This window comes from Scyliorhinus canicula, chromosome 8, assembly GCF_902713615.1.
Source record: "Scyliorhinus canicula chromosome 8, sScyCan1.1, whole genome shotgun sequence".
Taxonomy (NCBI): Eukaryota; Metazoa; Chordata; class Chondrichthyes; order Carcharhiniformes; family Scyliorhinidae; genus Scyliorhinus; species Scyliorhinus canicula.
In genome coordinates this window covers 97,039,680-97,067,131 of record NC_052153.1, presented here as the reverse complement: position 1 = coordinate 97,067,131, position 27,452 = coordinate 97,039,680, and the positions used below count along the sequence as shown (strand labels likewise).

Here is a 27,452-nt window from a genome sequence, read left to right as displayed (position 1 = left end):
CGGAAGGCGAGAGGTCCGGAAGGGATTCCTGGTCATTCATGGACCAGCTGGCAGATGCGTTCGTGGACATCTTCAACCTGTCCCTACTCCTTTCCGAAGTCCCCACCTGATTCAAGAAGACCGTCATCATACCGATGCCAAAGAAGAACCAGACAACCTGCCATCCAGTGGCCTTGACATCAATCATAATGAAGTGCTATGAGAGGTTGGTCATGAAGCACATCAACTCTATACTCCCAGGCTGCCTAGATCCACTGCAATTCACATACCACCGCAACCGGTCCACAGCAGACGCCATCTCCCTGGCCCTACACTCATCCCTGAAGCATCTCGACAACAAGGACTCCTACACAGACTCCTATATTGACTACAGCTCCGCCTTCAACACCATAATCCCAGCCAAGCTCATATCAAAGTTCCAAAACCTAGGACTTGGCTCCTCACTCTGCAACTGGATCCTCGACTTTCTGACCCACAGACCACAATCAGTAAGGATAAACAACAACACCTTCTTCACAATAGTCCTCAATACCGGGGCCCGCAAAGGCTGCATACTTAGCCCCCTACTATACTCCCTCTACACACACGATTGCATGGCAAAATTTGTTTCCAACTCCATCTACAGATTTGGTGATGACATAACCATAGTCGGTCAGATCTCGAACAATGATGAGTCAGAATACAAGAGGGAGATACAGAACCTAGTGGAGTGGTCTAATGCCAACAATCTATCCCCCATTTCCAGCAAATCTAAAGAGCTGGTCATTGACTTCAGGACGCAAAGTGCTTTACAAACCACTGTCTGCATCAACGAGGTCGAGGTGGAGATGGCTGACAGCTTCAAATTCCTAGGTGTGCACATCAATAAAAATCTGTCCTGGTCCACCCACGTTGACACTACCACCAAGAAAGCACAACAGCGCCTTTACTTCCTCAGGAAACAAAGGAAATTCAGCACATCCACACTGACTCTCACCAACATTTACAGAAGCACCATAGAAAGCATCCTATCTGGCTGCATTACAGCTTGGTATGGCAACTGCTCAGCCCAAGACCGCAAGAAACTTCAGGGAGTCGTGATGACAGCCCAGTCCATCAGACGATTCCGCCCCCATCCATTGAGTCTATCTGCACCTCCCGCTGCCTGGGGAAAGCGGGTAGCATAATCAAAGACCCCTCCCACCCAGCTTACTCACTCTTCCAAACTCTTCCATTGGGCAGGAGATACAAAAGTCTGAGATCAAGCATGAACAGACTCAAAAATAGCTTCTTGCCCGCTGTTACCAGACTCCTAAACAACCCTCTTATCGACTGACCTGATTAATACTACACTCCTGTATGCTTCACCTGATGTCGGTGTCTATGTATTTACATTGTGTACCTTAAGTTGTTCTATTATGTATTTTCTTTTCTTTTCATGTACTATATGATTTGTTTGAGCTGCTTGCAGAAAAATACTTTACACTGTACCTTGGTACATGTGACAATGAACAAATCCAACCCAACTGAGGGAGTGGAGAGATACTTTGTGTCCCTTGAGAAAATTGATATAAATCTCAAATGGCCGAAAGCTCCTACAAAAGGCGGGATTCTCCCGAATCGGCGTGATGGCCCGACGCCTGCGTAAAAACCGGTGTGAACCACTCCGGCGTCGGGCCGACCGGAAGTAGCAGAATTCTCCGCACTTCCGGGTGCAAGGCCAGTGCCGGAGGGGTTGGCGCATGCGCAGACTGGCCGACGTATTCTGCCGCGTGCACAGGGGGGTGTCTTCTCCGCGCCGGCCATGGCGGAGCCACACAGGGGCTGGTGCAGTAGAAAGAAGTGCCCCCACGGCACAGGCCCACCCGCAGATCGGTGGGCCCCGATCGCGGGCCGAGCCACTGTGGGGGCCACTCCTGGGCTTGATCCCCCGTGCCCCGCCCCCGAGGACCGCACCAGCCAACCCACATGCCAGGTTCTTCAACGTGGGACCATGTCCAATCCACGCCAGTGGGACTGGCCAAAAACTGACATGATCCCCGCCCTGCCCGAAAACCGGAGCTGGAGAATACAGCAGGCGGCGTCAGAGCGGCGGGGCAGGATTCATGCCACCCCCTGGGGATTCTCAGACCCGGCGGGAGGTCGGAGAATCCCACTCAAAGTGTTTGGCAGGGAAAGCTAAGGAAGTGTAATCATCTCTTTCAAAAGTGAACCTGTGTTATTAAGTGGTAGTAAAGATTGCTAGACTCAACGCTTGTGAGTTGGTGCCACAGGCCTACAGGCATAAATTTAGAAAGACAATGTACAATTTGCCAGAGAAAAGGAAATGGGGTTCAACAGGTGGTGTAGGTTACTGAAGGTGAAACAGAACTTTGATAGTCTTGAGGACATACTGTTGATTGAGGAATTTAAAAATGGTGTTTCTCTTGGGTTAGAGTCTCACATGGAAGACCACAAAGTTCATAAGATAAGGGAAGCCGCTGAAATGACAGATGATTAAGAGTTAACTCACAAGGTAATTAGTAACTGGCCCCATTTTGGAACCTTCCAGTAATACTGGAATGAGAGTAAGGTTGATGATGAGGAGAGGCTAGGTTCTGCTGAGAACAGTGGCAAAGATAAAGACCCAGGTCCTTCTTGGGTTAGTACAAGCGAAAGTTTGGAGGACAGGATCAATTCAAGGGGGTCAACCTGCTGCTTTGGTCACAAGAAAGTGAGTGTGAAGGATGAATGCTGAGAACTAAGAAGCAAGAATTTGGCATTAGTACAGTTACATATTGCCCCTTCAGAAATACTGTCCCAAAGGATAAAACCTATGACAAACAAACTATACTTACTGGTAGAGCGAATCAGGGTGCAGGAAATGATTGGAGTTTTCTGTTTGAGTTTAAAGTGTCGCCACATTTGTCCGGTAAGGCAAGTCAATTGATATCCTCGAGGATCTAGGGATGATACAATCACTGGCGTTGGCCAGTGAAATGATATTCCCCCCCCCCCCCCCGCAAGATATCTCAAATAATTTAAAGGCATTAGAGAATGAACAGATTGGTTCAGAGTCTGTTTTTGAAAACTGAAAGCCCCGATGATAATTTAGTATTTGGCTTTAAGGAGGAAAAAAGAAAATTGTTTAATCCAGAGGATAAGAAGCGATAAGATGTAGATTTCTCATTGCAATCTAATTCACAGCTGCCAGTATACAGAAACCAGATGGTTTTAAAGCAATTAGCAACATTGTTCTCGACAAAGTTTTTTTTTTTTTTTATAAATTTAGTGTACCCAATCATTTTTCCAATTAAGGGGCAATTTAGCGTGGCCAATCCACCTAGCATGCACGTTTTTTGGGTTGTGGGGGCGAAACCCACGCACACACGGGGAGAATGTGCAAACTCCACACGGACAGTGACCCAGAGCCGGGATCGAACCTGGGACCTCAGCGCCGTGAGGCGGTTGTGCTAACCACTAGGCCACCGTGCTGCCCGTTCTCGACAAAGTTAACCAGACCAAACAAATTGAAAACCTTTGGATCCTCATGAATGCTAATCTAGGGTCCTGACTGTACAAAGTCCAATACAATTTTTGAAAAAAAGAAACATGCTGATTGCACCACAACCCTTGTTTTCCGAGAGAATTTCAAAATCAAGAACCAAAGGCTGTTTCATTGGAATTGCACACATTTACACAAAAAAATTGTGCAATTTAGAGTACCCAATTCATTTTTTTCCAATTATGGGGCAATTTAGCGTGGCCAATCCACCTACCCTGCACATCTTTGGTTTGCGGGGGTGAAACCCACGAAAACACGGGGAGAATGTGCAAACTCCACACGGACAGTGACCCAGAGCCGGAATCGAACCTGGGACCTCGGTGCATGAGGCAGCAGTGCTAAACACTGTGCCACTGTGCTGCCCCAGCCAAAATAATATTATTGCGGATGCCTTTAAAGAACATAGGATGGTAACATGTCTCATAGCCAGGTAAATGTATTGGGCATCATAAGATTGTATAACACTGTAATTAAGCTTGTTTTGTAAATACAATGTATCCTTTGACCCAGAAGCAAAACAATAGGAAAATTCATAATTTCTTTAAAATGTCTCTGAATTCTTTAATTGTTTTCAAGAATATTTGAAAATAACTAAGTGTATCAATTGTCATTAATTGTAACGCGATCGATTGTTACTTTCTCAGATAATAAGAAATACTAGTCCATGTGTCCTGGCAACCCTTGACAGCGAAGCAGAACCAACAGGAAGGAAGCTAAGACAGAAAAGGCAGAGATACAGCCACAAAGCACAGTTATAAGCAGTGGAGCTGGAGGGCGAAGGTGGTCAGCACATGGCTGCAGACAGAAAGGCAAAACAGACAGAAACAGAAAGAGAAACACAGATAATTCTGGGAAGGAGAAGAAGACAATGACTCTCAGGAAAAGGCAGTTCTTTTGGTTTGGTACAAAAGCAGGCAGGAGGTCTTGAAGGAACTGTGTAAACTAGCTAAAAATGTTAAAGACCTGGAAAGCTTTGTAAACAGCTCAAAGATGTTAAAACAACTGGGTGATTTCCTAGAAATGTCCAAGCAATGAACTGGAGTTTATATTGGTTGGTTGGTTAAAAAAGAACTCTGTCAGAACTGTTGCGACCTGAGGGAGAGAGGATTCATAGAAGTATGTCTTGCTGATGATAATCATACCTGAAACCTGAAAATGAAATGTGTGGTTAGCTAGCACTCCTGTTTTAACCTGTGTGAGTAAAGAACAACAGATTGTAAAACTGCATAGCTATGTAATGCCACATCTGTGCAAGGAGTGATGCAAATGCAAGGGTCTGGTTTAACTCACTCAGCTAAATCGCTGGCTTTTAAAGCTGACCAAGCAGGCCAGCAGCACGGTTCGATTCCCGTACCAGCCTCCCCGGACAGGCGCCGGAATGTGGCGACTAGGAGCTTTTCACAGTAACTTCATTGAAGCCTACTCGTGACAATAAGCGATTTTCATTTCAAATGCTAACGATTGCATAAGATGTATCTTTGTGGTTTGTCTATTCAAAATGAAATTTATCCTTTTTATTTGAAGTTTGTTTGCCTGTTAATTGAGGTATAATTTGTGTTAAAGTAAAAGCTAAAACAAGCTAAAATCCTATTGTAACTCTTTCATTTGGGGACCATTTGGTAAATTTATTTATTTTGGTATGCATTTCCCCCACAGGGATCAAACCAATTCAATCAAAAACACTAGGAGAAGTAAATTGAAAAAAAATGGATAGCCACCTATAAAGAACAGAGTGGAAAGAAATAGAAACTTGGATTGAATGTCACCTTTGTGAAGGTACAACAAAACTGGTGTTGAATTTTGTCTTGGCTCTGCTGTTCAGTGAGCTTACTAGATCCTGCGAGACACAATTGGGGTGAAGTGGCATGGCTGTAATGGGATACAAAGTATTTTCTTGGAAGGAATGAAATCAGCCTGAAGACTGGGAAAATGTAGTCAAGCGAGTCTTTTAATCTGAGCCAAGGAATTTGCTTGGCAGTCAGGATGGCATCCTCCTCAAAGTCAAAATCCTCGTAATGCTTGGTTCCAGATGCCTGAACATCTATAGCAGCTGGGCCTCCCTTCTTCACAGATTCCATTTATATTTTATTTTTAAAAAGTAAATTTGTGCTGAACATCCACGCCAACATGTGGCTGACTTCTCTGAATCGTGCTCGGAGGTTGGAGTTTCTCATGACATAAACGTCACGCCAAATTTCTGAAAATATGGCATTGACAAGTAGAAATCATTTCTGCTGGCCAAAAACAACGTGAACATTCAGGAGAGGAATTCCTTTCTAATCAGGTACTCAATGGTAGGCATCCACAATGCTGCAAGAGATTGTCATCTATTGCCCGGCTAAGCTTATAGGAACTGAGAACTTGATAAAATTGAATGGCCTTTACATGCTGCTACTGTGATACCATCCCAAATTGGATGAATTCTCCAGCTCTCTGAGTGAACGCAAAATTAGATCGTTTGGAGACTTGGGCGGAGAGATGGCAGATGGAGTTTAATCCAGACAAATGTGAGGTAATGCATTTTGGAAGGTCTAATGCAGGTAGGGAATATACAGTGAATGGTAGAACTCTCAAGAGTATTGAAAGTCAGAGAGATCTAGGTGTACAGGTACACAGGTCACTGAAAGGGGCAACACAGGTGGAGAAGGTAGTCAAGAAGGCATACGGCATGCTTGCTTTCATTGGCCGGGGCATTGAGTATAAGAATTGGCAAGTCATGTTGCAGCTGTATAAAACCTTAGTTAGGCCACACTTGGAGTATAGTGTTCAATTCTGGTCACCACACTACCAGAAGGATGTGGAGGCTTTAGAGAGGGTGCAGAAGAGATTTACCAGGATGTTGCCTGGTATGGCGGGCATTAGCTATGAGGAGCGGCTGAATAAACCCGGTTTGTTCTCACTGGAATGACGGAGGTTGAGGGGCGACCTGATAGAGGTCTACAAAATTATATGGGGCATAGATAGAGTGGATAGTAAGAGGCTTTTCCCCAGGGTAGAGGGGTCAATTACTAGAGGGCATAGGTCTAAGGTGCGAGGGGCAAGGTTTAGAGCAAATGTACGAGGCAAGTTTTTTACACGGAGGGTAGTGGGTGCCTGGAACTTGCTGCCGGAGGAGGTGGTGGAAGCAGGACGATAGTGACATTTAAGGGGCATCTTGACAAATACACGAATAGGATGGGAATAGAGGGATACGGACCCAGGAAGTGTGGAAGATTTTAGTTTAGATGGGCAGCATGGTCGGCACGGGCTTGGAGGGCCGAAGGGCCTGTTCCTGTGCTGTACTTTTCTTTGTTCCTTTTGTTCTTTTTTCTTGGATAGCATCCAGGGTGATTTTATTGAAGGCTCCAATTGCAACAGAGAGCCAAAGGCAGATCAGTTGACAATTACTAACAGAGCTAAACATTCCCCTTTTTTCCTGGACTACAAATCGGTATATGGAATCTGACGCACTTCATTCAGGGGTACCTTGTTGAACCCAAGTCTGTGAAGAGACACCTCCTCAGTTGAATCCTCAAAAGTACTCCTGGACCTATAGATACATATTGAGGTGTTTCGGGTACTTGTGTGTTGGCCGTATCTTTCGTTGGTACTTCCAACCGCACTGATGTTTCATTCACATTTTAGAAAGGAATTCCCATAATAATATACAGGGGGCGGGATTCTCCACCAGCGGGATTCTCTGTTTTGCTGGCACCCGGGGGTTTACCGATGGTGTGGGGCTGCCCCACAATGGGAAACCCCATTCACCGGCTGGCTTAACGGAGAATCCCGCCAGCGGGTCAGGGCAGAAATGTGGCACGACGGGCGGAGAATCCAGCCTATGGTGCTTAATAGTGTCCATCACAATGAACGGAATCATAAATTTGAAAATAATCAGCGAGTTCCTCACTGTCAGTTTAAAGTTGCTATCAGTAGTTTCTCATAGGTAATCCATTTACAAAATTAATAAGAACAAAAGTTGTGGAATTAGTTAACAAGTACAGTCATCAGTTGATCATAATGTAGAGTCAAAGATCTACAGCACAGAAAAGGCCCTTTGGCCCATCGCATTAGCACTGGTCAAAAACAACCACCTAACTATTCTGATCCCATTTTCTAGCACTTGGTCCCATAGCCTTGTATACCTTGGCATTGCAAGTGCACATCTAAATACTTCTTAAATGTTATGAAGGTCTGCCTCCACCATCCTTTCAGGAAGTGGGTTCCAGACTCCCACCACTCATCTGGGTGAAAGTGTTTCTTCACATCCCCTCTAAACCTCCTGCCCCTTACCTCAAATCTACATCCCCTGGTCATTGATCCCTCCACAAAGGGGAAATGTTTATTCCTATCTACTCTATCTATGCCCCTCATAATTTTATTCATCTCAATCATGTCCCGATTCAGTCTCCTCTGATCCATGGAAAACAACCCCAGTCTATCCAATCTCTCTTTATAACTAAAACTCTCCAGCCCAGGCAACATCCTGGTAAATCTCCTCTGCACCCTTTCAAGTGCTATCACATCCCTCCTATAATGTGGATTCCAGAACTGCACACAAAACTCTAGCTGTGGCCTAACCAACCTTTCATACAATTCCAGCATAACTTCCTGTTCGTAAACTCTATATCTTAGCTAATAAAGGCAAGGATACCATGGCCGGGATTCTCTAAAATCCCGGCTAAGTGTTGATGCCGGCATAAACACCGGTTGTCGGAGAATCGCGTCCCGGCGTCGGAGGGGGGTGGCGGGATTTCCCGCGTCCCCGGCGATTCTCTGACCCGGCGCGGGCTCGGAGAATCCCGGCCCATATGTCTTCTTAACCATTGTATTCACCTGCTCTACCTCAAGGGACCAATGTACATGTACACCAATGTCACTCTGATCCTCAGTGCTTCCTATGGTCCTGTCATTTATCATGTATTCCCTTGCCTTGTTTGTCCTGCCCAAGTGAATCACCTCACCCTTATCCAGATTTAATTTCATTTGCCACGGTTTAGCCCATCTGTCCAGTCCATCTATATTCTCCAATAATCTAAGACTATCCTATGGGTGGCACAGCGACACAGTGGTTAGCACTGCTGCCTCACAGCTCCAAGAAGCCGGGTTCAATTACATTCCGGCCTTGGGTGACTGTCTGTATTGAGTTTGCATTTTCTTCTTGTGTCTGCGTGGGTTTCCTCCGGGTGCTCCGGTTTCCTCCCACTGTCCAAAGATGTGCAGGGGTTGGGTCGATTGACCATGCTAAATTGCCCCTTAGAAGGGCAGCATGTTGGCGCAGTGGTTAGCATTGCTGCCTCGCAGCGCCGAGGTCCCAGGTTCGATCCCGGCTCTGGTCACTGTCCGTGTGGAGTTTGCATATTCTCCCCGTGTTTGTGTGGGTTTCGCACCACAACCCAAAGGTGTGCAGAGTAGGTGGATTGGCCACGCTAAATTGCCCCTTAATTGTAAAAAAATGAATTGGGTACTCTAAATTTATATAAATAAATAAATAAATTGTCCCTTAGTGTCCAAAAGATTAGTGGGGTTACTGGGTTATGGGGATAGGGTGGAGGCATGGGCTTAAGTAGGGTGCGGTGCAGACTCGATCGGTCAAATGGCCTCCTTCTGCAATGTAAATTCAATGATTCTATTCACTATTTACTACCCCACCAATTTTCGTACCAATCGCAAACTTACTGATCAACCCTCCTACATTCATGTCCAAATCATTTATATAAACCACAAACAGTAAGGGCCCCAACATTGATCCCTGTGGGGGTCAACGATCCCCATTGGACATAAGCTTCCAGTCAGAAAAACATCCCTCCGCCATAAATTTCTACTTCCTGTCACTCAGCTAATTCAGGATCCAATTTGCCAAATTGCTTGGATCTTACCTTCACTATCAGTTTCCTATGTGGGACCTTATTAAAAGCCTTGCTGAAGTCTAAGTAATAATAATATAATCTTTATTATTGTCACAGCTAGGCTTACATTAACACTGCAATAAAGTTACTGTGAAAACCCTCCAGTCGCCACAGTATGGCGCCTGTTTGGGTACACTGAGGGGGAATTCAGAAAGTCCAAATCACCTCTTTCAGGACTTGCAGGAGGAAACCGGAGCACCCAGAGGAAGCCCATGCAGGCACGGGAAGAATATGCAGACTCCGCACAGGCAGTGACCCAAACCGGGAATCGAACTGGGTCCATGGTGCTGTGAAGCAATAATACTAACCACTGTGCTACCGTGCCGTCCAAGTAGACTATGTCAAATGTATTTCCCTCACCTAACACCTGGTCACCTCTTCACAAAATTCAATCAAGATGGTCAGACATGACCTCCCCTTAACAAAACCACGTTGACTGCTCTTGATGAATCTCTGCCTCTCCAAATGCAGATTAATTCTGTCTCTCAGAATCGCTTCCAATAGTTTCCCCACTACTGAGGTTAGACTGACTGGCCTTTAGTTTCCTGGTTTATCCCTTCCTCTCTTCTTGAATATTGGCACCACATTGGCTATCGTCCAGTCCATTGGGACTTCTTCTGTGGCTAGAGAGGAATTGAAAATTATTGCCAACACCCCTGTTATGTCCTCCCTTGTCTCTCTCAACAACCTGGGATACATTTCATCTGACCCTGGTAATTTGTCTACTTTTAAGTCTGCCAGACCACTCAGAGCCTCCTCTATGACTATGTTAATTTCTTTAATTTTATTACAGTCCTTCTCCCTGATTTCTATACACACACTGTCTCCCTCACAAGGGACCACTGACAAAGCATTCATTTAGAACCCTACCTCTGGCTGTGCACAATGTTACCGCTATGGTCCTCAATAGGCCCTACTTTTTCCTTTGTTATCCTTTTACCCTTAATGTAGTTGTAAACCAACTTGTCACACTATCTTGTTGATCTGGTCATAAGTTACACATTGTGCAAGGGGGCAGTTGTAAGGGTAATTCAAATCTGTCACTTCTGCATTTCTTCTCAATAGAAACATTTATGCCACTGAAGAGATGGTGGGGGGGGGGGGGGGGGGAGAGTCTTGTCAGCCTCACAACAAACCAGGATGTTTCATCATCCATAAATGGGATATGTATTCAATAAAAAGTGGTTTCTATCCTAACTTGTGCTCCTGTGTGGAGTATGCCTTAACCATTATTACTTGAAAATGCAAGTAAATTCAGGGATGATACATTTATCTGGCATACTCTTTTTTGTTAAATCTCTATTCCTTCCCCTTTCTCCCACTACAATAACATTTTTACCTGGGGGTGGGTTTCAGTATCACGAACTGAGGGGCAGGGGTCGCTTGAAGGCCTGACCAACTGTTGATGTTGGGCAACCCTTGCTTTAAAGGGGTTTAATGGCTGGCATGCAGGCAGCACTTCCCATGTCCTCCATGCTGGGCACGTGTACAAATTGCCACTGTGGGAGTGCCCTTCCATAGTGGGAGCTGAAAAATGGGGTCTCAGAAATGGAATGCATCTCTACCTCATGAGGCATGAAGGCGCTCTCACTTGGGGGAGGGCGAAGGCAGTGTGATTTGTACCCCACACTCAGGCAACACTGTTAGGGGTTAAGCTGCATGGAAGTTTTAATCAACTTGTCAGAGACGTTTGACTGACAGGAACTAGTGTTCGGGTGAATGGCTGTGGCTGATAGAAGGCTTGTCAACTCTGCAGACCTTGTGACCTGGGAGAATGAGGGAGGCATGTAAGGATGTGCTGGTCATTCTAATTGCAGGCTTCACCCTGAATCAGCTGTACCTTGTTTCCCACAGGAGGTATTCATCAGCCTGAAATAGTACCACACCCTTCCTTGACCAGTCAATTGTTCCCATTAAATCCCGCAGAGCTAAACGTCAGGGCCACTGTTCTTAATCCTTTGGAAGGGTTGGCCCCCAAACAGAGAACTCCAATGCTAATACAAGTATTAACATTACAAGGCCTATGGAAGGTATGCCAGTAATGCCTATCATCATTCACCCCAGCGACGGAGGGGTCTTTAAGGATTCTCTTGAGGATGCAGATGCTGGTTCCATACAGCCACTGAACTGCCCTTTCACCTAATGCTAGGGTTATAGGATGGGGTGGGGAAATGGTCGGGGGGAAGACACCACTGAGACTCTTAAGGGTACATGTGCCTCATCCAGCGAGAGTTGAGATGGGCAAATGCGGTGAAATGGTTGTAGTGTGAGGTTCATAAGCAGACCGGCAAAGCCATGGGCCAAATTCAGCAGAATGATGATGACTTGCAATGAAGACTCAGCGATGCTTCTTCATCCTCAGCGATATATCTGACTCCTGCCTGACACAAAGCTGAACACATCTGCAAATGAACGGGCTTATCACGGGGTTCAGAGATGCTGGATAATTTTTCACCTGTTGCAGCCGCCTCCTACGTCAGGGGTCCTCCAACGAACATCTGAGGTGGATCTGTCTCTTTAACCTTTGTCAGCCCGTGACCTACTCATCACTGGAAAAGGGTAGCAGAAACAAGAGGCCTAAGCATTGATGCTGGGGTTAAGTGGAGGGTGGTGATCCATGCCAAGAGCAGCATGTCTTTACTGAGTCATCAATGTGGGAGATGGGGGAAATATAGTGCTGCCATTTTCACACTCCACAAAGATGAAGTGCTGAGTGTGTGTGTGTGTGTGTGTATGGGGGGGGGGGGGGGGGGGTTTGCAGGGCCTGGCGCCATGAAATTACATGGTGGAGGGTCTGCCGGTGAACAAAGTGATGTTTAATATACAGTCTACATTACAACGGTGACCTATCTGAGCTTGTGCCTAGGTTCACCGTGCCAATAGGTGCCTACAATTTCTTACTCTTCCTCACCCTCACTCTACATCTAGATGTATCCCCAGAATCCACAGCTGAGGTAGGGGTGGTCTGCTGCCTTCCACAACCTGTTTCCTCAGACGACTTTGGTGGGCATCCCCTGGGGGGCAGCACGGGTATTGGGGGGCCTATGCATTTAGAGTCCGGGTCTACCTTCGGGCAGCACGGGTATTGCAGTGCTGCCCTCCTCAGTATGTGGGACTGGAGGGTGGCATTCACAGAGATAGGGAGATCAGATGGGCAGGCCACTCCCAGGGTCTCTTTGGTGGAAGACCTGGGCAGCTTTCCTGAAGGTCTTCTACCCCTCGGCTGCTCGAGGGCCCCTGTGTACCACAATGGGATAGTGCGGAAGCTGGAGTAAGATCCAGAAGCCCCACCATCCTTTGGCACTGATTCCCACCAGTGCCTGCACCATGCAGGTGAAGCTCTGCACCATGGAGCTCATAACCTCAGTCATGGAGGTCATGTGCTGAGCCATGGAGCAGACATCCCCAGCAATGGAGTGCATGTCCTGCACCAAGGTCTCCACTGCGGATACCACCCTCGTAGTGTTGCTCTCGCTGTGTAGGAGTGACGGCACCATCTCCTCAGAGGGAAGATGATGAAACCCCTCCAATCGCTCTTGCACACCGAGGAGATATACCATCATCCCTTCCTGATGCTCGTGACTCTGCCTTTGCAGCACCAGCAGCTCTGGGATGACCGGATTCAGGGGCGCATCATCAGCCAGGGGATCAGGAGAGCCCTTGGCTCTAGCATCCACCTGAGTGCCAGACCCCTGGGACATTCCTTCCTCCACCTGCTGCGGATCTTCGTTTGTGAGGTCCTCGCCAGTGAGTGGCCCAGACGCTAGTATTACTAGTTAATACCACTGAGGTGTGAATGTCTGCACTTTTGGGGGGTGTGATTGACAGATGTGATGCCTCTTCTATGGCAGTGTCCAAGATGTCTCCCTCGGAGCTGCTCATGTCCGTGGACACCAAGTGGCGTGAGGATGGTCTGGACTAGTTGACTGATTGCCCTGCAAAGGGAGTTGACATTAGTGCATCACAGGAGATAAATGATGGGACAATGTTCACTCACGTGAGGCTCAATGAATGACTGTGCATCCTGATAGTTCTTACTTTTGTCTTCAGGCCCCACTTCACCCTCTGCACAAGGTGCGGCCTTGCTCTATCCTGGCCAGCTCAAGGGCTCTTTTCTCAAAGGGCATCTGAGACTGCGCATGGCTCAGGGTGTTATCTCGCCTGTTATGCTCGAGTTTGTCCTGCAGTGAGATAGATAGAAAAGTGTATTTGGGTGTCCTGTCAGTTGAGATGGTGATGAAGTGGGGCACTTGTGGGACTAGAGTGGGAGTGGGGTTGTGAGGAGCAGTGTAGATAATGAGGGAGACCATGGGGATTTGGGGGGGGGGGGGAAGAGGAGGAAGAACCTGCGAGGTGGCTGAGTAAGAGATCACATTGGAGTTGGAAGCGGTGTGTGAGGGGATGCCGTGAGAGACTGGAGGTTGCAGATTTGCCCTGACCGCATGATGGAGGTCATTCATCATCTTGTGGCACTGCTACCCATTCTCTCCTGCAGTGAGCTGGCATTCACAAGGGTTGCCACTGCTATACAGTCAGGGGTGGTCACCTTGCTGGATGGACATCTGTGCAACCATGGAGAGAGAGCATCCCACCTCTGCTGCACTCTATCCAAGAATCCGGTCAGGGTTCCCTCAGACAATCTTTACACAAGCTTCCTGGCAGCCATTCCCTCGAATGGATCTAGAACAAGCACTGGGGAGGCGTTTATATGGGTTAGGGTTAGGGTTACATCAGAACCACCCAGAAAAACGTTATATTTGGCTGACTGTTTGTGGGAGGAAAAGGTGCCCTGAATAAATCATCGTCCAGGCTATTTTTATGCAGCATTCCCACAAAAGTGAGTACTTACCTCTGGGGTCGTCTTTGGCTAGATGGACAACCTAAACTGCATGGTGAGCATACACGGCCAACATTCCAAACTGCTAGGCCCTAAAATATTAATTGAGGCACTGTGTCGATTATAGGATCCCACTTGTTTAATGAAAGGGTATGCTACCTGCAATAGCTGAACACTTCAGTCTCCCTGAAGTAAACACCTTTAGCTTTGGTGACGATTTAAGTAAATGAGATATTGAACCATTATTGGGCTGTTACTACCCCGTTCACATTGAATAAATCAAGTTCAAATTTCATTAACTTTTTTTTAGTTGCTTGTGAGTTCTGTGAAATAATTATATAAAACAAATCCAGCTGTGAATATTGTGACTAGCTTGAGAAACATAAGACCCAGTTCTTGGACAGTAATATTCAAATGGTTGTGATTGTGAATTTGTCTGGCAGCACGGTGTCGCAGTGGTTAGCACTGCTGACTCACGGTGCAAAGGACCCAGGTTAGATACCAGCCCCGGGTCACTGACCATGTGGAGTTTGCACATTCTTGTGCTCGCGAAATTATCATGAGAGCTTCAGATGATTTTAAAACTCAGCTGAGTCATTAATCTCCTTCTTGGAGTGATCTGCCACCCCTACTATTATTCCAGACAGTCTTCTTTCCAAATACTCCAATTGATAGGCAATGAGTACGGCTTCTGGATCCTATGTATATCCTTGGATACTAATATCCAATTATTTAGAAAGTTTCTGTCTGAGGATAGCTGAAATTCTCAATGTTTTTGGATTTTTGTTTATTTTCTATCTAGCTTGTGGCACCCTCGCTGATGCCACCAGCCCACTCCTCCCATTTAGAGGATCTGGAACAAGTCCACGTTGGCAACGTAAAGACTAACTCAGTTGCTGGAGCTGCCTTGCAAAGAGTGTCAGTGCCAATGGTTTAATGATAAATCTGGGCAATTAGCTCAGTTTTTTAGTACAGTCCATTGGTCTACAACATATTTATTTCCAGAGGTCAGTCATAACATGACAATCTCACTCAACCAGGCAAGAAGAATGATGTTCCAAATTAAAATGACATATTGTGTTGATAGCATTGGTCTAACAGGTTGCACCTTCGGTATATTGTTGAAAAAAATAGCACTTTGCCTGCCAGTGTTTAGTACTGATGTTAGTATTTCTTTGGGCAAATATTCTTCATCATTTCTAATCTCCCTCTGTTTAATTTGGTGTCCTGTTTACAGGTTTATCACCAATTATATTACTTGATTTGCCAATGCAATTCACTGCCTCACAGAGATACAAAAACAAAGCATGGCTAACCGATCATTAACTTGCAGACTGGAAGAGATGTATTGAGTGGCTTTTCCCTCTGTCAACAGCAACAAGTTTGGACTGTGTTGTTTGTTCAAAGGTTAGGATTGAGCAAACAGACACTCATAAAACTGACTGTAATGCAGACTTATGCCTTGGCATCTATTTTTAAACCAAGAAAAATGTCAAAGATTATTTTAACTAATATTACCATAAAGGACAACCATTATTAGATCATTGATGTTTTGATATTTCTGATAAGATTACAAAGTTTAACTTTTTTGTGTGAAACTTGTGTGTTTGTCAGTTACTGATCATCAACTCTCCTTCCTGTACTATGGTAGCATAAAGAATTTTTGAGATATTTACTCTCTTTGACTTTTGCATAATGATTACTCCAAGCCTATGGTTTGCATGCATTCGTTTATTTCTGTAGATATTGGTGTGCTGTGGGGAAGGAAGATTTCTTATATGTCATTTCAATTTGTGAAACTTTTGAGGGAATTTTAGACTGTGCTAAAATAATAAAATTATACTCAGTTTTGATAGTTTATTTCGTATATTTCTATAATGAACATCCTTGTTCTCTTGCTCTCGTTGCCTCCCACACACATTTATCATTCCATGCAATGTTCCTTGTTTTGTCCCTGAATGTCTAATTGTTATAATTGAGATTCCGATAAAATAGCAAATGATTCATTTAAAGGCATCTGTTCAAACAAAATAGATGGAAAATTGTACTTATATTAGAACATGATCTGGTCTGTAAATGTTGCCAGAATTGTTCTGGGTCATCTTTATGCTAATACATGATTAAAATGAGCAAAACGGGCAAAGTTGCTGCAACTTACTGTCAAAGTATTGATTGTTAGGTGCACGACCTAACAAAACTATTGAAGAGCTATTGCGAGCAACCTAACGATAACTAACACATAACTTTCCCAAATTAAATCAGAATTTGCTTTCCATGGATGAATAGCGGATTTTAATTAAAATACCTTAGGCGTTTAGATATTTATTAGCATATCTCAACCTGTTCCAACTGCTCGCATTGACTTAGATGATAGGACAAAAGTACCCGCGAATTCTTTCACTCTGATGGTATTTGATTTGAAAAAAATAAACAAGTGAGCCGTCGGAACCCTGGTTGCTTTATTATCCATTTTATATAAAATATAACGGACCAGCTCAAGGAAATGTAAACAAAGCGATAAATAATATAATTCACGCATTGCATCCATTGTACTCCTCGGCCCTTTATTGAACTGGGATAAAAATGGGACAAATGAAGGAGTTTTATGATTTGAAATGATTTCACAGTTTATAGAATATCGATTCAGGAATTCAACACTTCAATAATCAGCGCGCAGAAAGTCCGTGGTAACTGCAGGGTACAGTTATAAAATAAACTTTATTTCCAAAGTACTGCAGCGGCTATAAAATAAATATAGTTACTATTATTCTTCGCGCACATTAATGAGCCTTCTTCATACTAGAGAGGTGATTTACCTGTGAATACTTTATTCGGGTTATTGTTTATCATGTAGAAATGGAAATTTACCGTGTGCACCTAGGATACGTGTTGTGCGTGAAGCTTCTCATAGACCCGGCTGAAAACTCACTGCTTGTTTAACGCAGTCACCAAGTGACTGGGATTCAATAATTCTGCAGTGCCACAAAACTCATTAGCTTACCAATGAGGACTCTGCTTCTAATGCGAGAAGTTTATTATATTACAGAGATCATCGCGTCATTTCAACCTATTTTAGTTTGGTCTATTGTCAATGTGGACGGTAGATCCAGCTTCAATGTGAGGTGAATGCCATCTCTTTTCCACAGATTTGCTGTCCCTCTTTTCAGAATCCCAGCATTGAGGAGTCACTCGCGCAATTACAAATATCGATAGTTGGTTACCGGGCCAGTTTATATTGCTCTCTAACTTTTCCGCATTTGGCATTTCATAATAGGTTAAGTACCAAATAAGCAACTGGGACTCATAAAGGACCCGACCGCTCTCCCAACATCACTTCGACCGCCAGTGCTAAAAGCAAATCACAAAACTCTTTGCAGTGACAACCATAGATTGGCCCTCTATTATTGTGGACAGTCCCAGGAATTGGGAGATTTTTAATATTAATCCCTGCCTCAATACTTGGAAACATATGAAAACGAGAGACTGCAGTATCACATTCCGTGAAGTCCCATCGAATGGTATCTCTGCTGTGTCCTTGCGCATAGTTTTAAACCCCTTGTTATGCGCTGCAACAAAGTTCTGTTGAAAATGCACCACCTCTAACATTGTTTCAGGCTCCATCTCCTCAATAATATGGCATACAATAACTATTGCTCCTCCCAAAGTGTAATAATCACAGGGAATGTTAGGTGGTAGGAGAGAATATTGCACTAAATCTCAAAAATCTATGTCACTTTTAATGTTCCATTGCTTTATAGAGAATTGCAACGATTAAAAAACTCTGTTTACCTTTCTATTTTATATGTAATTGTACACGTTCCAGATCTTTGCTAAACCTTTTCCGAACATAAATGCACATTTTAAAGAATGTAATTTAAGCAGCACCACAATAATACTTGATGAGCTTGGCTAGCAAAAGGCTCCTACATAACTGGAAATGCGATTCTGTTTTTAGAATCCAAAAATCGAAATACAGACAATTTGACTTTTTACTTCTCAGTTACACATGATGTATAATAAACAGTAGACGTGTGGGCACATGTACGCGGCGAACCTGCTGCATTGCTGACACTCCTCCTCGGTCCTGAAGAGACCAGTTGGCACTCATTTATTTTGCATTCGCTGGTTTTGGTTCTAACCATCACACCGCGCCTGGCAAAACCATGTAACTGAAACACTTCCACACGAAACCAACTCCATCACTGAGGCGCCCGACTCGAACGTGCGCATAGTGCAAAGTTGTTCAAGATCAGTTCATAAGAGAGAAGGAAAAAACATCCTTGAGAAATATTCTCCCTCTATGCCTGTGGGTGTGACAGTTTTGAGAGGGAACCCCTGCAAATTACATAGTCAGTCATAGAGGTCTATATCACAGAAAAGGCCCTTCAGCCCATCGGATCTGCACCAGTCAAAAATAGTAATCAGGTGAAGTTGGTGTTGTAAGACTTCTTACTGTGCCCACCCCAGTCCAGTGCCGTGCCGGCATCGTCACATCATGCCAGTCAAAAACAACCACCTATTCTAATCCCATTTCCCAGCTTTTGGCCCATAGTCTTGTATGCCTTGGCATGGCAAGTGCACATCTACATACTTCTTAAATGTTATGAAGGTCTCTGCCTCCATCACCCTTTCAGGCGGTGAATTCAAGACTCCCACCACCCTCTGGGTGAAGAAGATTTTCCTCACATCCCCTCTAAACCTCCTGCCCTTTACCTTAAATCTATGTCCCCTAGTCATTGATCCCTTCACCAAGGGGAAACGTGTCATCCTGCCTACTCTGTCTATGCCCCTCATAATTTTACACATGTCAATCATATGTGAACCCTCCAGTCAGAAGTGTGCTTTGGCTGTTTTCTATCTAACCCCAGCACGCGTTCAGATATTCATTTGAGCTAACAACTCCACGTTGTTATTTGAAAATTGAAGTGCGAAATGAGGCTGCAATTCATTAGAAATATGAATGGAGAGGCTCGTTTGATGTCAGTTCTGACCAAGACAAATCTAACCCGCATACACAGAAAATACATTTCATTGAACAATTGCGTAGGACATTCAGTGTGAGTTCAATTTTAAGGAATAATTCGCTACAAAAATAAATTAAGAACCAAATTTCTTTACCGTAGCAAACAGGCATTGCAGTCCCAGTTCCGGTGGTTTCAAATTCTACAGCTGACATTTGGTGCTCTTTCTGGATGAAGTTTGAAACTAACATGTGTACACAAACCCTATATATACACGTTACTTTTCTTGCCATCCAGTGTACAAACGGTATTGCTCATCCAAGGGGATGTTTCGAGCAATTGCCCGCAGTTAATTAGAACTAATTCTCGAGATTCACTTTTTTAAAAATGCGAATTGTTGATAGCTATTGAAATCACCCGCAGCTATCGCACGTATCATTTATTCTTTTAACCATGTAATATACATTGTCATTTTGACATGCCTACCATTTCATTTCTGATCGCACCTCCACATCACTCCAATTCATTCATTTTTGGCCTGCGGTAATTGCAGAGACTAGAGGTTAGCGGTAAGATCAGCATCTGACTCCACTCTGAAGATGGCGAAAGTTGTAATTGGAAAGATGTTTTGGCTTTGATAAGGAGGCCCCACTGACTCGCTGTCTCCTCCAAAACAATACCATTTAGCCGCGTCTGGGACTTGTCTTGTTTTTAATTGTTCAACGTTTTTCTTTCCGAAGTCATTGTAAAATTGTTATCCAAATTTAGTCTTGCTTAATTAATGAGTTAAGTAATTACTTTTTGGCAGAGCTCATTGTTTTGAATTGTGTTGACATACAGTTATATCCCAATTCTTTACAAATCGTGAGTTGCTTCAGACGCAATGCACTTTCAAAGCCATGTTTAAAGGGCTCGAGTAAAAAATGAGTACCTAAAAATGTAGCTTTTTTCCCCACTTCTCGTCAAATGCTCCAAATCATTTCAAACGGTGCCTATATTCTCATCGTTCCATTATTTGACACTCGGCTTTCTTAACGAAGCGAAAATACATTTGTTGTTAAACACGTGTGAAAGAGAATCAACAGTGCAAAGGAGGTAAGCAGCTGGAATGAAGAATACTGAAGAAATTACAAATACACTTTAATCACATGGACAGTGGGACACTTGGCACAGTGCGCCTGTGTCACCAACAAGCAGAAGGGTTTCAGCACAAAGGACAGCTCTTGTCATTTTATAAACTCTTCGTTCCCAACGAGACTGTTTCATTAACATATTCTTTAAGGGAGACCCCCCTGCCCCCAGCCCCTACTTACCTGCTGAAAGCCAATTAACATGGTGTGTATTTGTTGAATTAGGGCAGTGTTTTACTCTAAGTTACGAGTCACCTTAAAAGACACAACAATTAGGAACTATTCACTTAAAGTATCCTGGTTCTAAGCTTCAACAATTGCTCTGATGCCCATTGGAAAGGTGTCATTGTGAACATGGACATCTGGAAGCCTCTCCGAAAACAAACTTTTCACAACAAAACAACACTGCAATAGCGAAAACAATGAGTGCCGGGTAATAAATGGCGGCCTAGCCCGCGACACCCGCATCCCATGAACCAGTAAACAAAATGAAGGAAATTCAATATGTGTACATGAAATAGAATTATTTAAAATGAGCAACGGGAAAGTGTAACTGTTGTGTCTCCTAGACGGTAATTTCCCCAATTTCCTGTTCAGTGAACCAATAGTGCTTTGACAATGCCTCCCTACTTTCCTGAGCCTCCTGCTAACTACATCTTGATTATTGATCTGTAAAATGTCCAGTTTGAATTTATATTTGTGAAACAATGAGGTATCCTTTTGTAAAAATTGAAACCTCCGCCCCTATTTAATTTGAATGTCTTAAATGTATCACCTTTGTCAGTTCAAACCTATTTTAAATGAAATCTTGAATTAAATATAACTTTGTTGAAATGCTAAGATAGGTGTGTGGTTGACTCAATCATTAAATTTGGAAAATAATATTTTATCTTCCAGGAAAAAGTTCAATTCTGTTTGATTCCTGGGACTCAAGTTGGTGCCTGCTACAAGACTAGGAGCTAATGCAACATAATGGACTGGGGCATTGGCAGGAATTCATTCTCTCGGATCTCCTCCCATTCATGAAGTTGTTCGATGGGATGGAACCTGGAGTTTCCTTCCTAAACAGTTCGGAATTTAATGGTCTTTGGCATAGATTTCAGCTCGGATTTCCACAATTCCAGATGACGTCCGTAAATCTTTTGGGCTTAGTGAGTGAGGCAGCTCTTTAAACAGAAGTTGTTTAAATCGATCTATAGCTCCAAACGGTAACTTCCTAAAGAGGATGAGCTTCTCGATGTTATTAACTGAAACTGTCTTTCTGCATGTGGTGAATTTTGAAAGTTTTCAAACTCTTTGTACTAATGACATCAGTCTGGGAACTTCATTTTATTTTGCAGACCTGGAGAAGGATAATGAGGAAGCAAAACTCAGAGATGGTGGTCAATGTTTAGAACATAGGGGGAGAATTGTTTATATCAAAACCATCCATCAAGGTGGATGAATGAGTTATTTTGCTAATGACACCTTTCCATTTCCTCCTCTTTGCTATATGGTCAAAGCAAAAGGACGAACCACAGTAATGAACTAATATTCTTCAACTACCAATGATGCATGTCATCTGAGGTTCCTACCCACACCAAACAACGCAAATGAAGTGTCACTAATTTTTTTATTTCTTTACATTTCATCTGAGCTGCAAACATCTTCCATAGAAAAGATACAGCACAGAAGGGGGCCATCCAGCCCACCTTGTCCATGCCGACTCAAAGACACCCATGTGCCCTTTCTAATGCAGCATGGCAGCATGGTAGCATTGTGGATAGCACAATCACTTCACAGCTCCAGGGTCCCAGGTTCAATTCCGGCTTGGGTCACTGTCTGTGTGGAGTCTGCACATCCTCCCCATGTGTGCGTGGGTTTCCTCCGGGTGCTCCGGTTTCCTCCCACGGTCACAAAGATGTGCAGGTTAGGTGGATTGGCCATGATAAATTGCCCTTAGTGTCCAAAATTGCCCTTAGTGTTGGGTGGGGTTACTGGGTTATGGGGATAGGGTGGAGGTGTTAACCATGGGTAGGGTGCTCTTTCCAGGAGCCGGTGCACACTCGATGGGCCGAATGGCCTCCTTCTGCACTGTAAATTCTATGTTCTATGTTCTAATCCCAGTTTCCTGCATATGGCTCAGAGTCCTGCAGATTACAGCATGCAAAATGCAGGTTAGGTTCAGGTATGTTTTAAAAGCGTTTAGGGTCTGTCTGCAGCACCAACTCAGGCAGTGAATTCCAGACTCCCACTGCCCTCTGCATAAAAAAGCTTTTCCTCATGTCCATTCTAATCCTTCTGCCACTTAGTTTGAATTCATGACCCCTGGTTTTTAAACTCTCTGCCAAGGGAAACAGGTTCCTCCTGACTATTCTATCTCGACCCATCACCTCAATCATGTCACCCTTCAGCCATCTCTGTTCCAAGGGAAACAACCCCAACCTCTCCAATCTCTCCTCATAGCTACAATTCTCCAGGAAATATTCTCGTAAATCTTCTCTGTACTCTATCCAGAGCAATTACATCCTTCTCTAATGTGGTGATCAGAACTACCCCAGTTATGGTCTCACCAGAGTCTTACATAATTCCATCATTACATCCCTACTTTTGTATTCTGCACTTCTGCCAATGAAGGAGAATGTACCATATATCTTCTTCACACTCTTATCTACCAGTACTACCATCTTTAGGGACCTGTGCAGTTGTATGCCAAGATCTGTCACTTCATCTACCCCTCTCAGTATGTTCCCATTTATTGTGTATTCCCTTATCTGTTTGACCTCTCTGAATGATTGATTGATTGATTGATTGATACTTATTATCACATGTACCTAAGTACAGTGAAAGTATTTTTCTGTGGCGAAGGGAACGTACACAGTTCGTACATGGTAGGCAAAAGAATAATCGACAGAGTACATTGTCAGTGGTGCATCAACAAATAGTGATTAGTTACAGCGTGGAACAATGCATCACCTCACACTTATCGGAGTTGAACTCCTCCTGCCATTTTCCTGCCCACTACACCAACCCATCCCTACCATTTTGCAGCTTCCAGCTATCCTCTACACTATCCATTACACGGCCAATTTTTGTGTCATCTATCCCAACTGCGCCATCCACATTCAAGTCCAAATCATTAATGTATAAAACAAACAATAGAGATCACAACACTGAGCCCTGCAGAACACTACTTTAATTTGCCACATTACTCTGTATCCCATGGGTTTTTACTTTTTTTAATCAGTCTGCCATCAGTCTCCGGGCAGCACGGTAGCATAGTGGCTAGCACCGTGGCTTCACTGCGCCAGAGTCCGAGGTTTTATTGCCTGCTGGGTCACTGTCTGTGCGGAGTCTGCACATTCTCCCGTGTCTGCGTGGGTTTCCTCCGCGTGCTCCGGTTTTCTCCCACAGTCCAAAGACGTGCAGGTTAGGTGGATTGGTCATGCTAAATTGCTCTTAGTGTCCAAAAAGGTTAGGAGGGGTTATTGGGTTACGGGGATAGGGTGGAAGTGAGGGCTTAAGTAGGTTGGTGCAGATTTGATGGCGGAATGGCCTCCTTCTGCACTGTTGTGTTCTATGTGTGCCCTTCTCTCATGCCGCACTAAAATCCATGTAGACAACATCAACTGCACTACCCTCATCAATCCTCCTTGTCACTTCCCCAAAGTATTCAATCAAAGTTGTAAGGCATGTCCTCCCTCTTAGCATGTATCTCCTCTTAACGTTGTCATGAATTGTTTTTTTTTAAATTCCTAAAGAGTGAACATTTTACCCTCAATGCCCCTGATACTGTTTGAAACCCATGGTATATTCCTAGTGCAAGCTATCCAGGGTTTTTACCTCTCATTCACGGAATGTTACATTCATAGCTCCATTAATTTTACTGAACACTCACTGTCTTTCTTCGACTGTACAATGCATCCAAGATTAGGACCTTCCCTTAACAAAGCCATGTGGGGCAGCACGGTGGCGCAGTGGTAGGGCTGCAGTCTCACGACGCCGAGGCCCCAGTTTTGGTCCCGGTTCTGGATCACTGTCCGTGTGGAGTTTGCACTTTCTCCCCGTGTTTGTGTGGGTTTCGCCCCCACAATCCAAAGATGTGCAAGGTAGATGGATTGGCCACACTAAATTGCCCCTTAATTGGAAAAAATTAATTGGGTACTCTAAATTTATTTAAAAACGAAAGAAAAAAACAAAGCCACGCTGACCATCCCTGACTAGTCCATGCCTTTTGAAGTGACAGTTTATCTGATATCTCAGGATTCATTCCCCACTGTGTCTTTCTTTGACTGTACAATGCATCCAAGATCAGTATATTGTCTTTTATCAAATAGTTTACTTGCATTACTTTGTGCCAGATCCAACTTACTTAAGTCACATTTGAGTCACCCTTTATGATGGCCATTGTACTTCAGTCTCTGTTACCTGGCAGACATCACTGCTGAATTTCTTCAGATATCCTTTGTGTGCAATTTTAAATGCTATGTTCTGCCTTTGGGAGAACAAAATAAATTTTGAGAAGCTCAAAGCTAAATGGTGCTCTCACCACTGCCAGTCTGGCTTGGCCCTTGCTGTTGCTTGTCAGCCAGTCAATCTAGACCATTGATGTTCATACCGAGGCAAAATTAGGTTTAAAAGGCCCAGAGCTTGCTAGAGGGCATCCTGCAAGACATCTGCAGTCTCCATGACTGAAAGGCAACAGACTTTCACCAGCTATATTGCAGCCTTCTATGCTGCTGAAAGAGCAGTAGGCCAGACAAGGGCACCTGCTAGATAGGCACTAAGGAAACTGATAAGGGTGGTTAGTGAGTTTTGTATGCAATTTTGGATGCTTTGTTGAGTAAAGATGGTATAAAATGGTTGTTTTGTAATGACTTTTATTTCAGGATTATGGCCAAGATGATGCTGTGATAGCAGGTGACAGAGTGATGGTAAAGTGTGAAAATGTTGAACATTGGGGATTTGAGGTTGTATTCATCAAAACAGGAGTCAAATGGGATGCTTATGGACAGTTCATCCAAACTGTTAAAAGATAAATTAGCCAATCCTACAGTTTCAATAAGGAGGCATGCTTCCTTATGGAATGGAAGTAGGGCTATGCTATTGGACCATCAGATCTCTAATTCATGCTCCCTTTAAGTTAAACTACCCATTGATATATGAATTATCCCTTATCCATCATCTAGTTACAAGGGACATTAGATAATTTTGTACATACTGTGCTTGGATATAATTATTCATTGTATATAACAAACAACATTTTTTTTGATCTAACAGCAAAGATTGTCCTCTGCTTTTCCACAGGGACAAGAAACTATGGGAATAAACAGATGATTTCAACCATTATAAAATGCTTGTTCAGTCATTGATTCTTATGCCACATTGATAATATTTCTAATCAATGCATTTGGACTGGTATTTTCTCATGGGTTTTGTGAAGATACCAAGCTCTAATAATTTGCCTTTCTGTACTGAATGATTTTCAGTACAGCATCAGTTCACTGAGTGTTGACGTGCTGCTCAGAGGATACTGTAGCAACTTTCACATGTGTTCTTACAGTTTGCATTTTCAGGAATTTGTTTGATATGATACCAAATAATTTTCACCCTTTCCCTAGCTCAATAAAAGTATGACAGATCCCTTTTGTTTCCCAATTATTGAGGCTTTATTTCTGTCATATATGGTGATGTTGCCCTATTCAGTATTAAGATTTATTCGACTCATCTGACAGACACTAAAATAGTTCTCACTCACACAAAGATATTATCCTGCCCCCTCATCTCTCACAGAAACATTGTTGCATTTCATCCATTCACGGAGACATCTACTGTTCCTTTCTCACAAAACACAAAGGTTATGCCTTGCTACTTCTCTCTCACACACATATATTGAACATTTTTTCGCTCTCTCATACAGGGAAACTAATGTTATTACCTTTCCCACAGACAGTCTTTCCTCTGTTACAGAAGAAACTTGATTTCAAACGTTAGCTGTGGAAATTGATCCTCATATGTACTGATATTGCTTGAAATACTAAATATGGCATATCATGAGCAAAAAAGCTGCAGCAATTGTTTATCATTTAAATAAATATATATATATATAATATATATATACTTCAATTACAGAGATGAGGAAGAATTTCTTCAGCCAGAGGGTAATGAATCTGTGCAACTTTATGCCGCAGAAGGCTGTGGAGGCCAAATGATTGAGTGTCTTTCAGACAGAGATAGATAGGTTCTTGATTAATAAGGGGATCAGGGGTTATGGGGAGAAGGCAGGAGAATGGGGATGAGAAAAATATCAGCCATGATTGAATGGCGGAGAAGATTCGATGAGCCGAGTGGCCTAATTCTGATCCTGTGTGTTATGGTCTAATTCTCCATCTTGTTTTCATGTTCACATTTCCATCCTTGGTCTGTTGCAGTGTTCCAATGAAGTCCAATGTATACTGGAGGAACAGCATCTCATCTTCCGATGAAGCACTTTACAGCCTTTTGGACTTAACATTGAGTTCAACAACTTCAGACCATGAACTCTGTCCTCTAATTTCATTATTTTTCTAACCACCTCCCCCCACCCCCAACTCAAACGTCAGTCTGTTTCTTGTTCTGTTTTGTTTTCAGACAACACTAAACCTTGTTCGACTATTAACACATTCTGCTACAGTGTATCTGACATTTATGTCACTATTAACACTTACTTTAGTTGTTAACACTATTACTAATGCTTCCCTTGCCTTGTATCCTTGACATCTTTATCATTTTATTTATCCTGAGCTCTAACTGATCTCTGGCCTTCTATTTTATTCCAACTCCCTTCCCCCCTCTTCCCCCCCCCCCCCCCCCCCCCCCCCCCCCCCCCACTCCAGTCAACAGTATCAAACCCATCACATTTCTACTTCTCTTCAGCTCTGAAGAAGATGGGACACAAAACGTTAACCCTGCTTCTCTCTCCATATATGCGGTCAGACTTGCTGAACTTTTCTGGCATTTTCTGTTTTTATTTCAGGCTCATTGAGAATTTTGGTAAGGGCAATTAAAGAGGATGTTTTGGATGTTCCAGTTGGTCTCCAGTTTCCCAACGTACTTTGGGGAAGGGGCGGATGGGGGTCGTGCAGTTCAACTGAC

At 43.7% G+C, this 27,452-nt stretch overlaps 1 protein-coding gene across 3 annotated transcripts in view; it reads right to left on the bottom strand.

Annotated features, from left to right (window-relative positions):
- Positions 1-19,843, bottom strand: part of LOC119970402 (retinal dehydrogenase 1-like) — a 177,140-nt gene extending 157,297 nt beyond the window's left edge. The window contains exon 1 of one of the 3 annotated variants that reach the window (XM_038804964.1): positions 19,696-19,843. Coding sequence is in view for 1 of the 3 variants with exons in the window: in XM_038804963.1 (XP_038660891.1) it covers positions 19,367-19,502 (136 nt within the window). In the remaining 2 variants the exon portion in view is untranslated. Of the gene's footprint in view, positions 1-19,366; positions 19,583-19,695 lie in introns of those variants that run through there. The other 2 variants (XM_038804963.1, XM_038804965.1) reach the window with 2 other exon arrangements.
- Between the last annotated feature and the right edge of the window lie 7,609 nt (positions 19,844-27,452).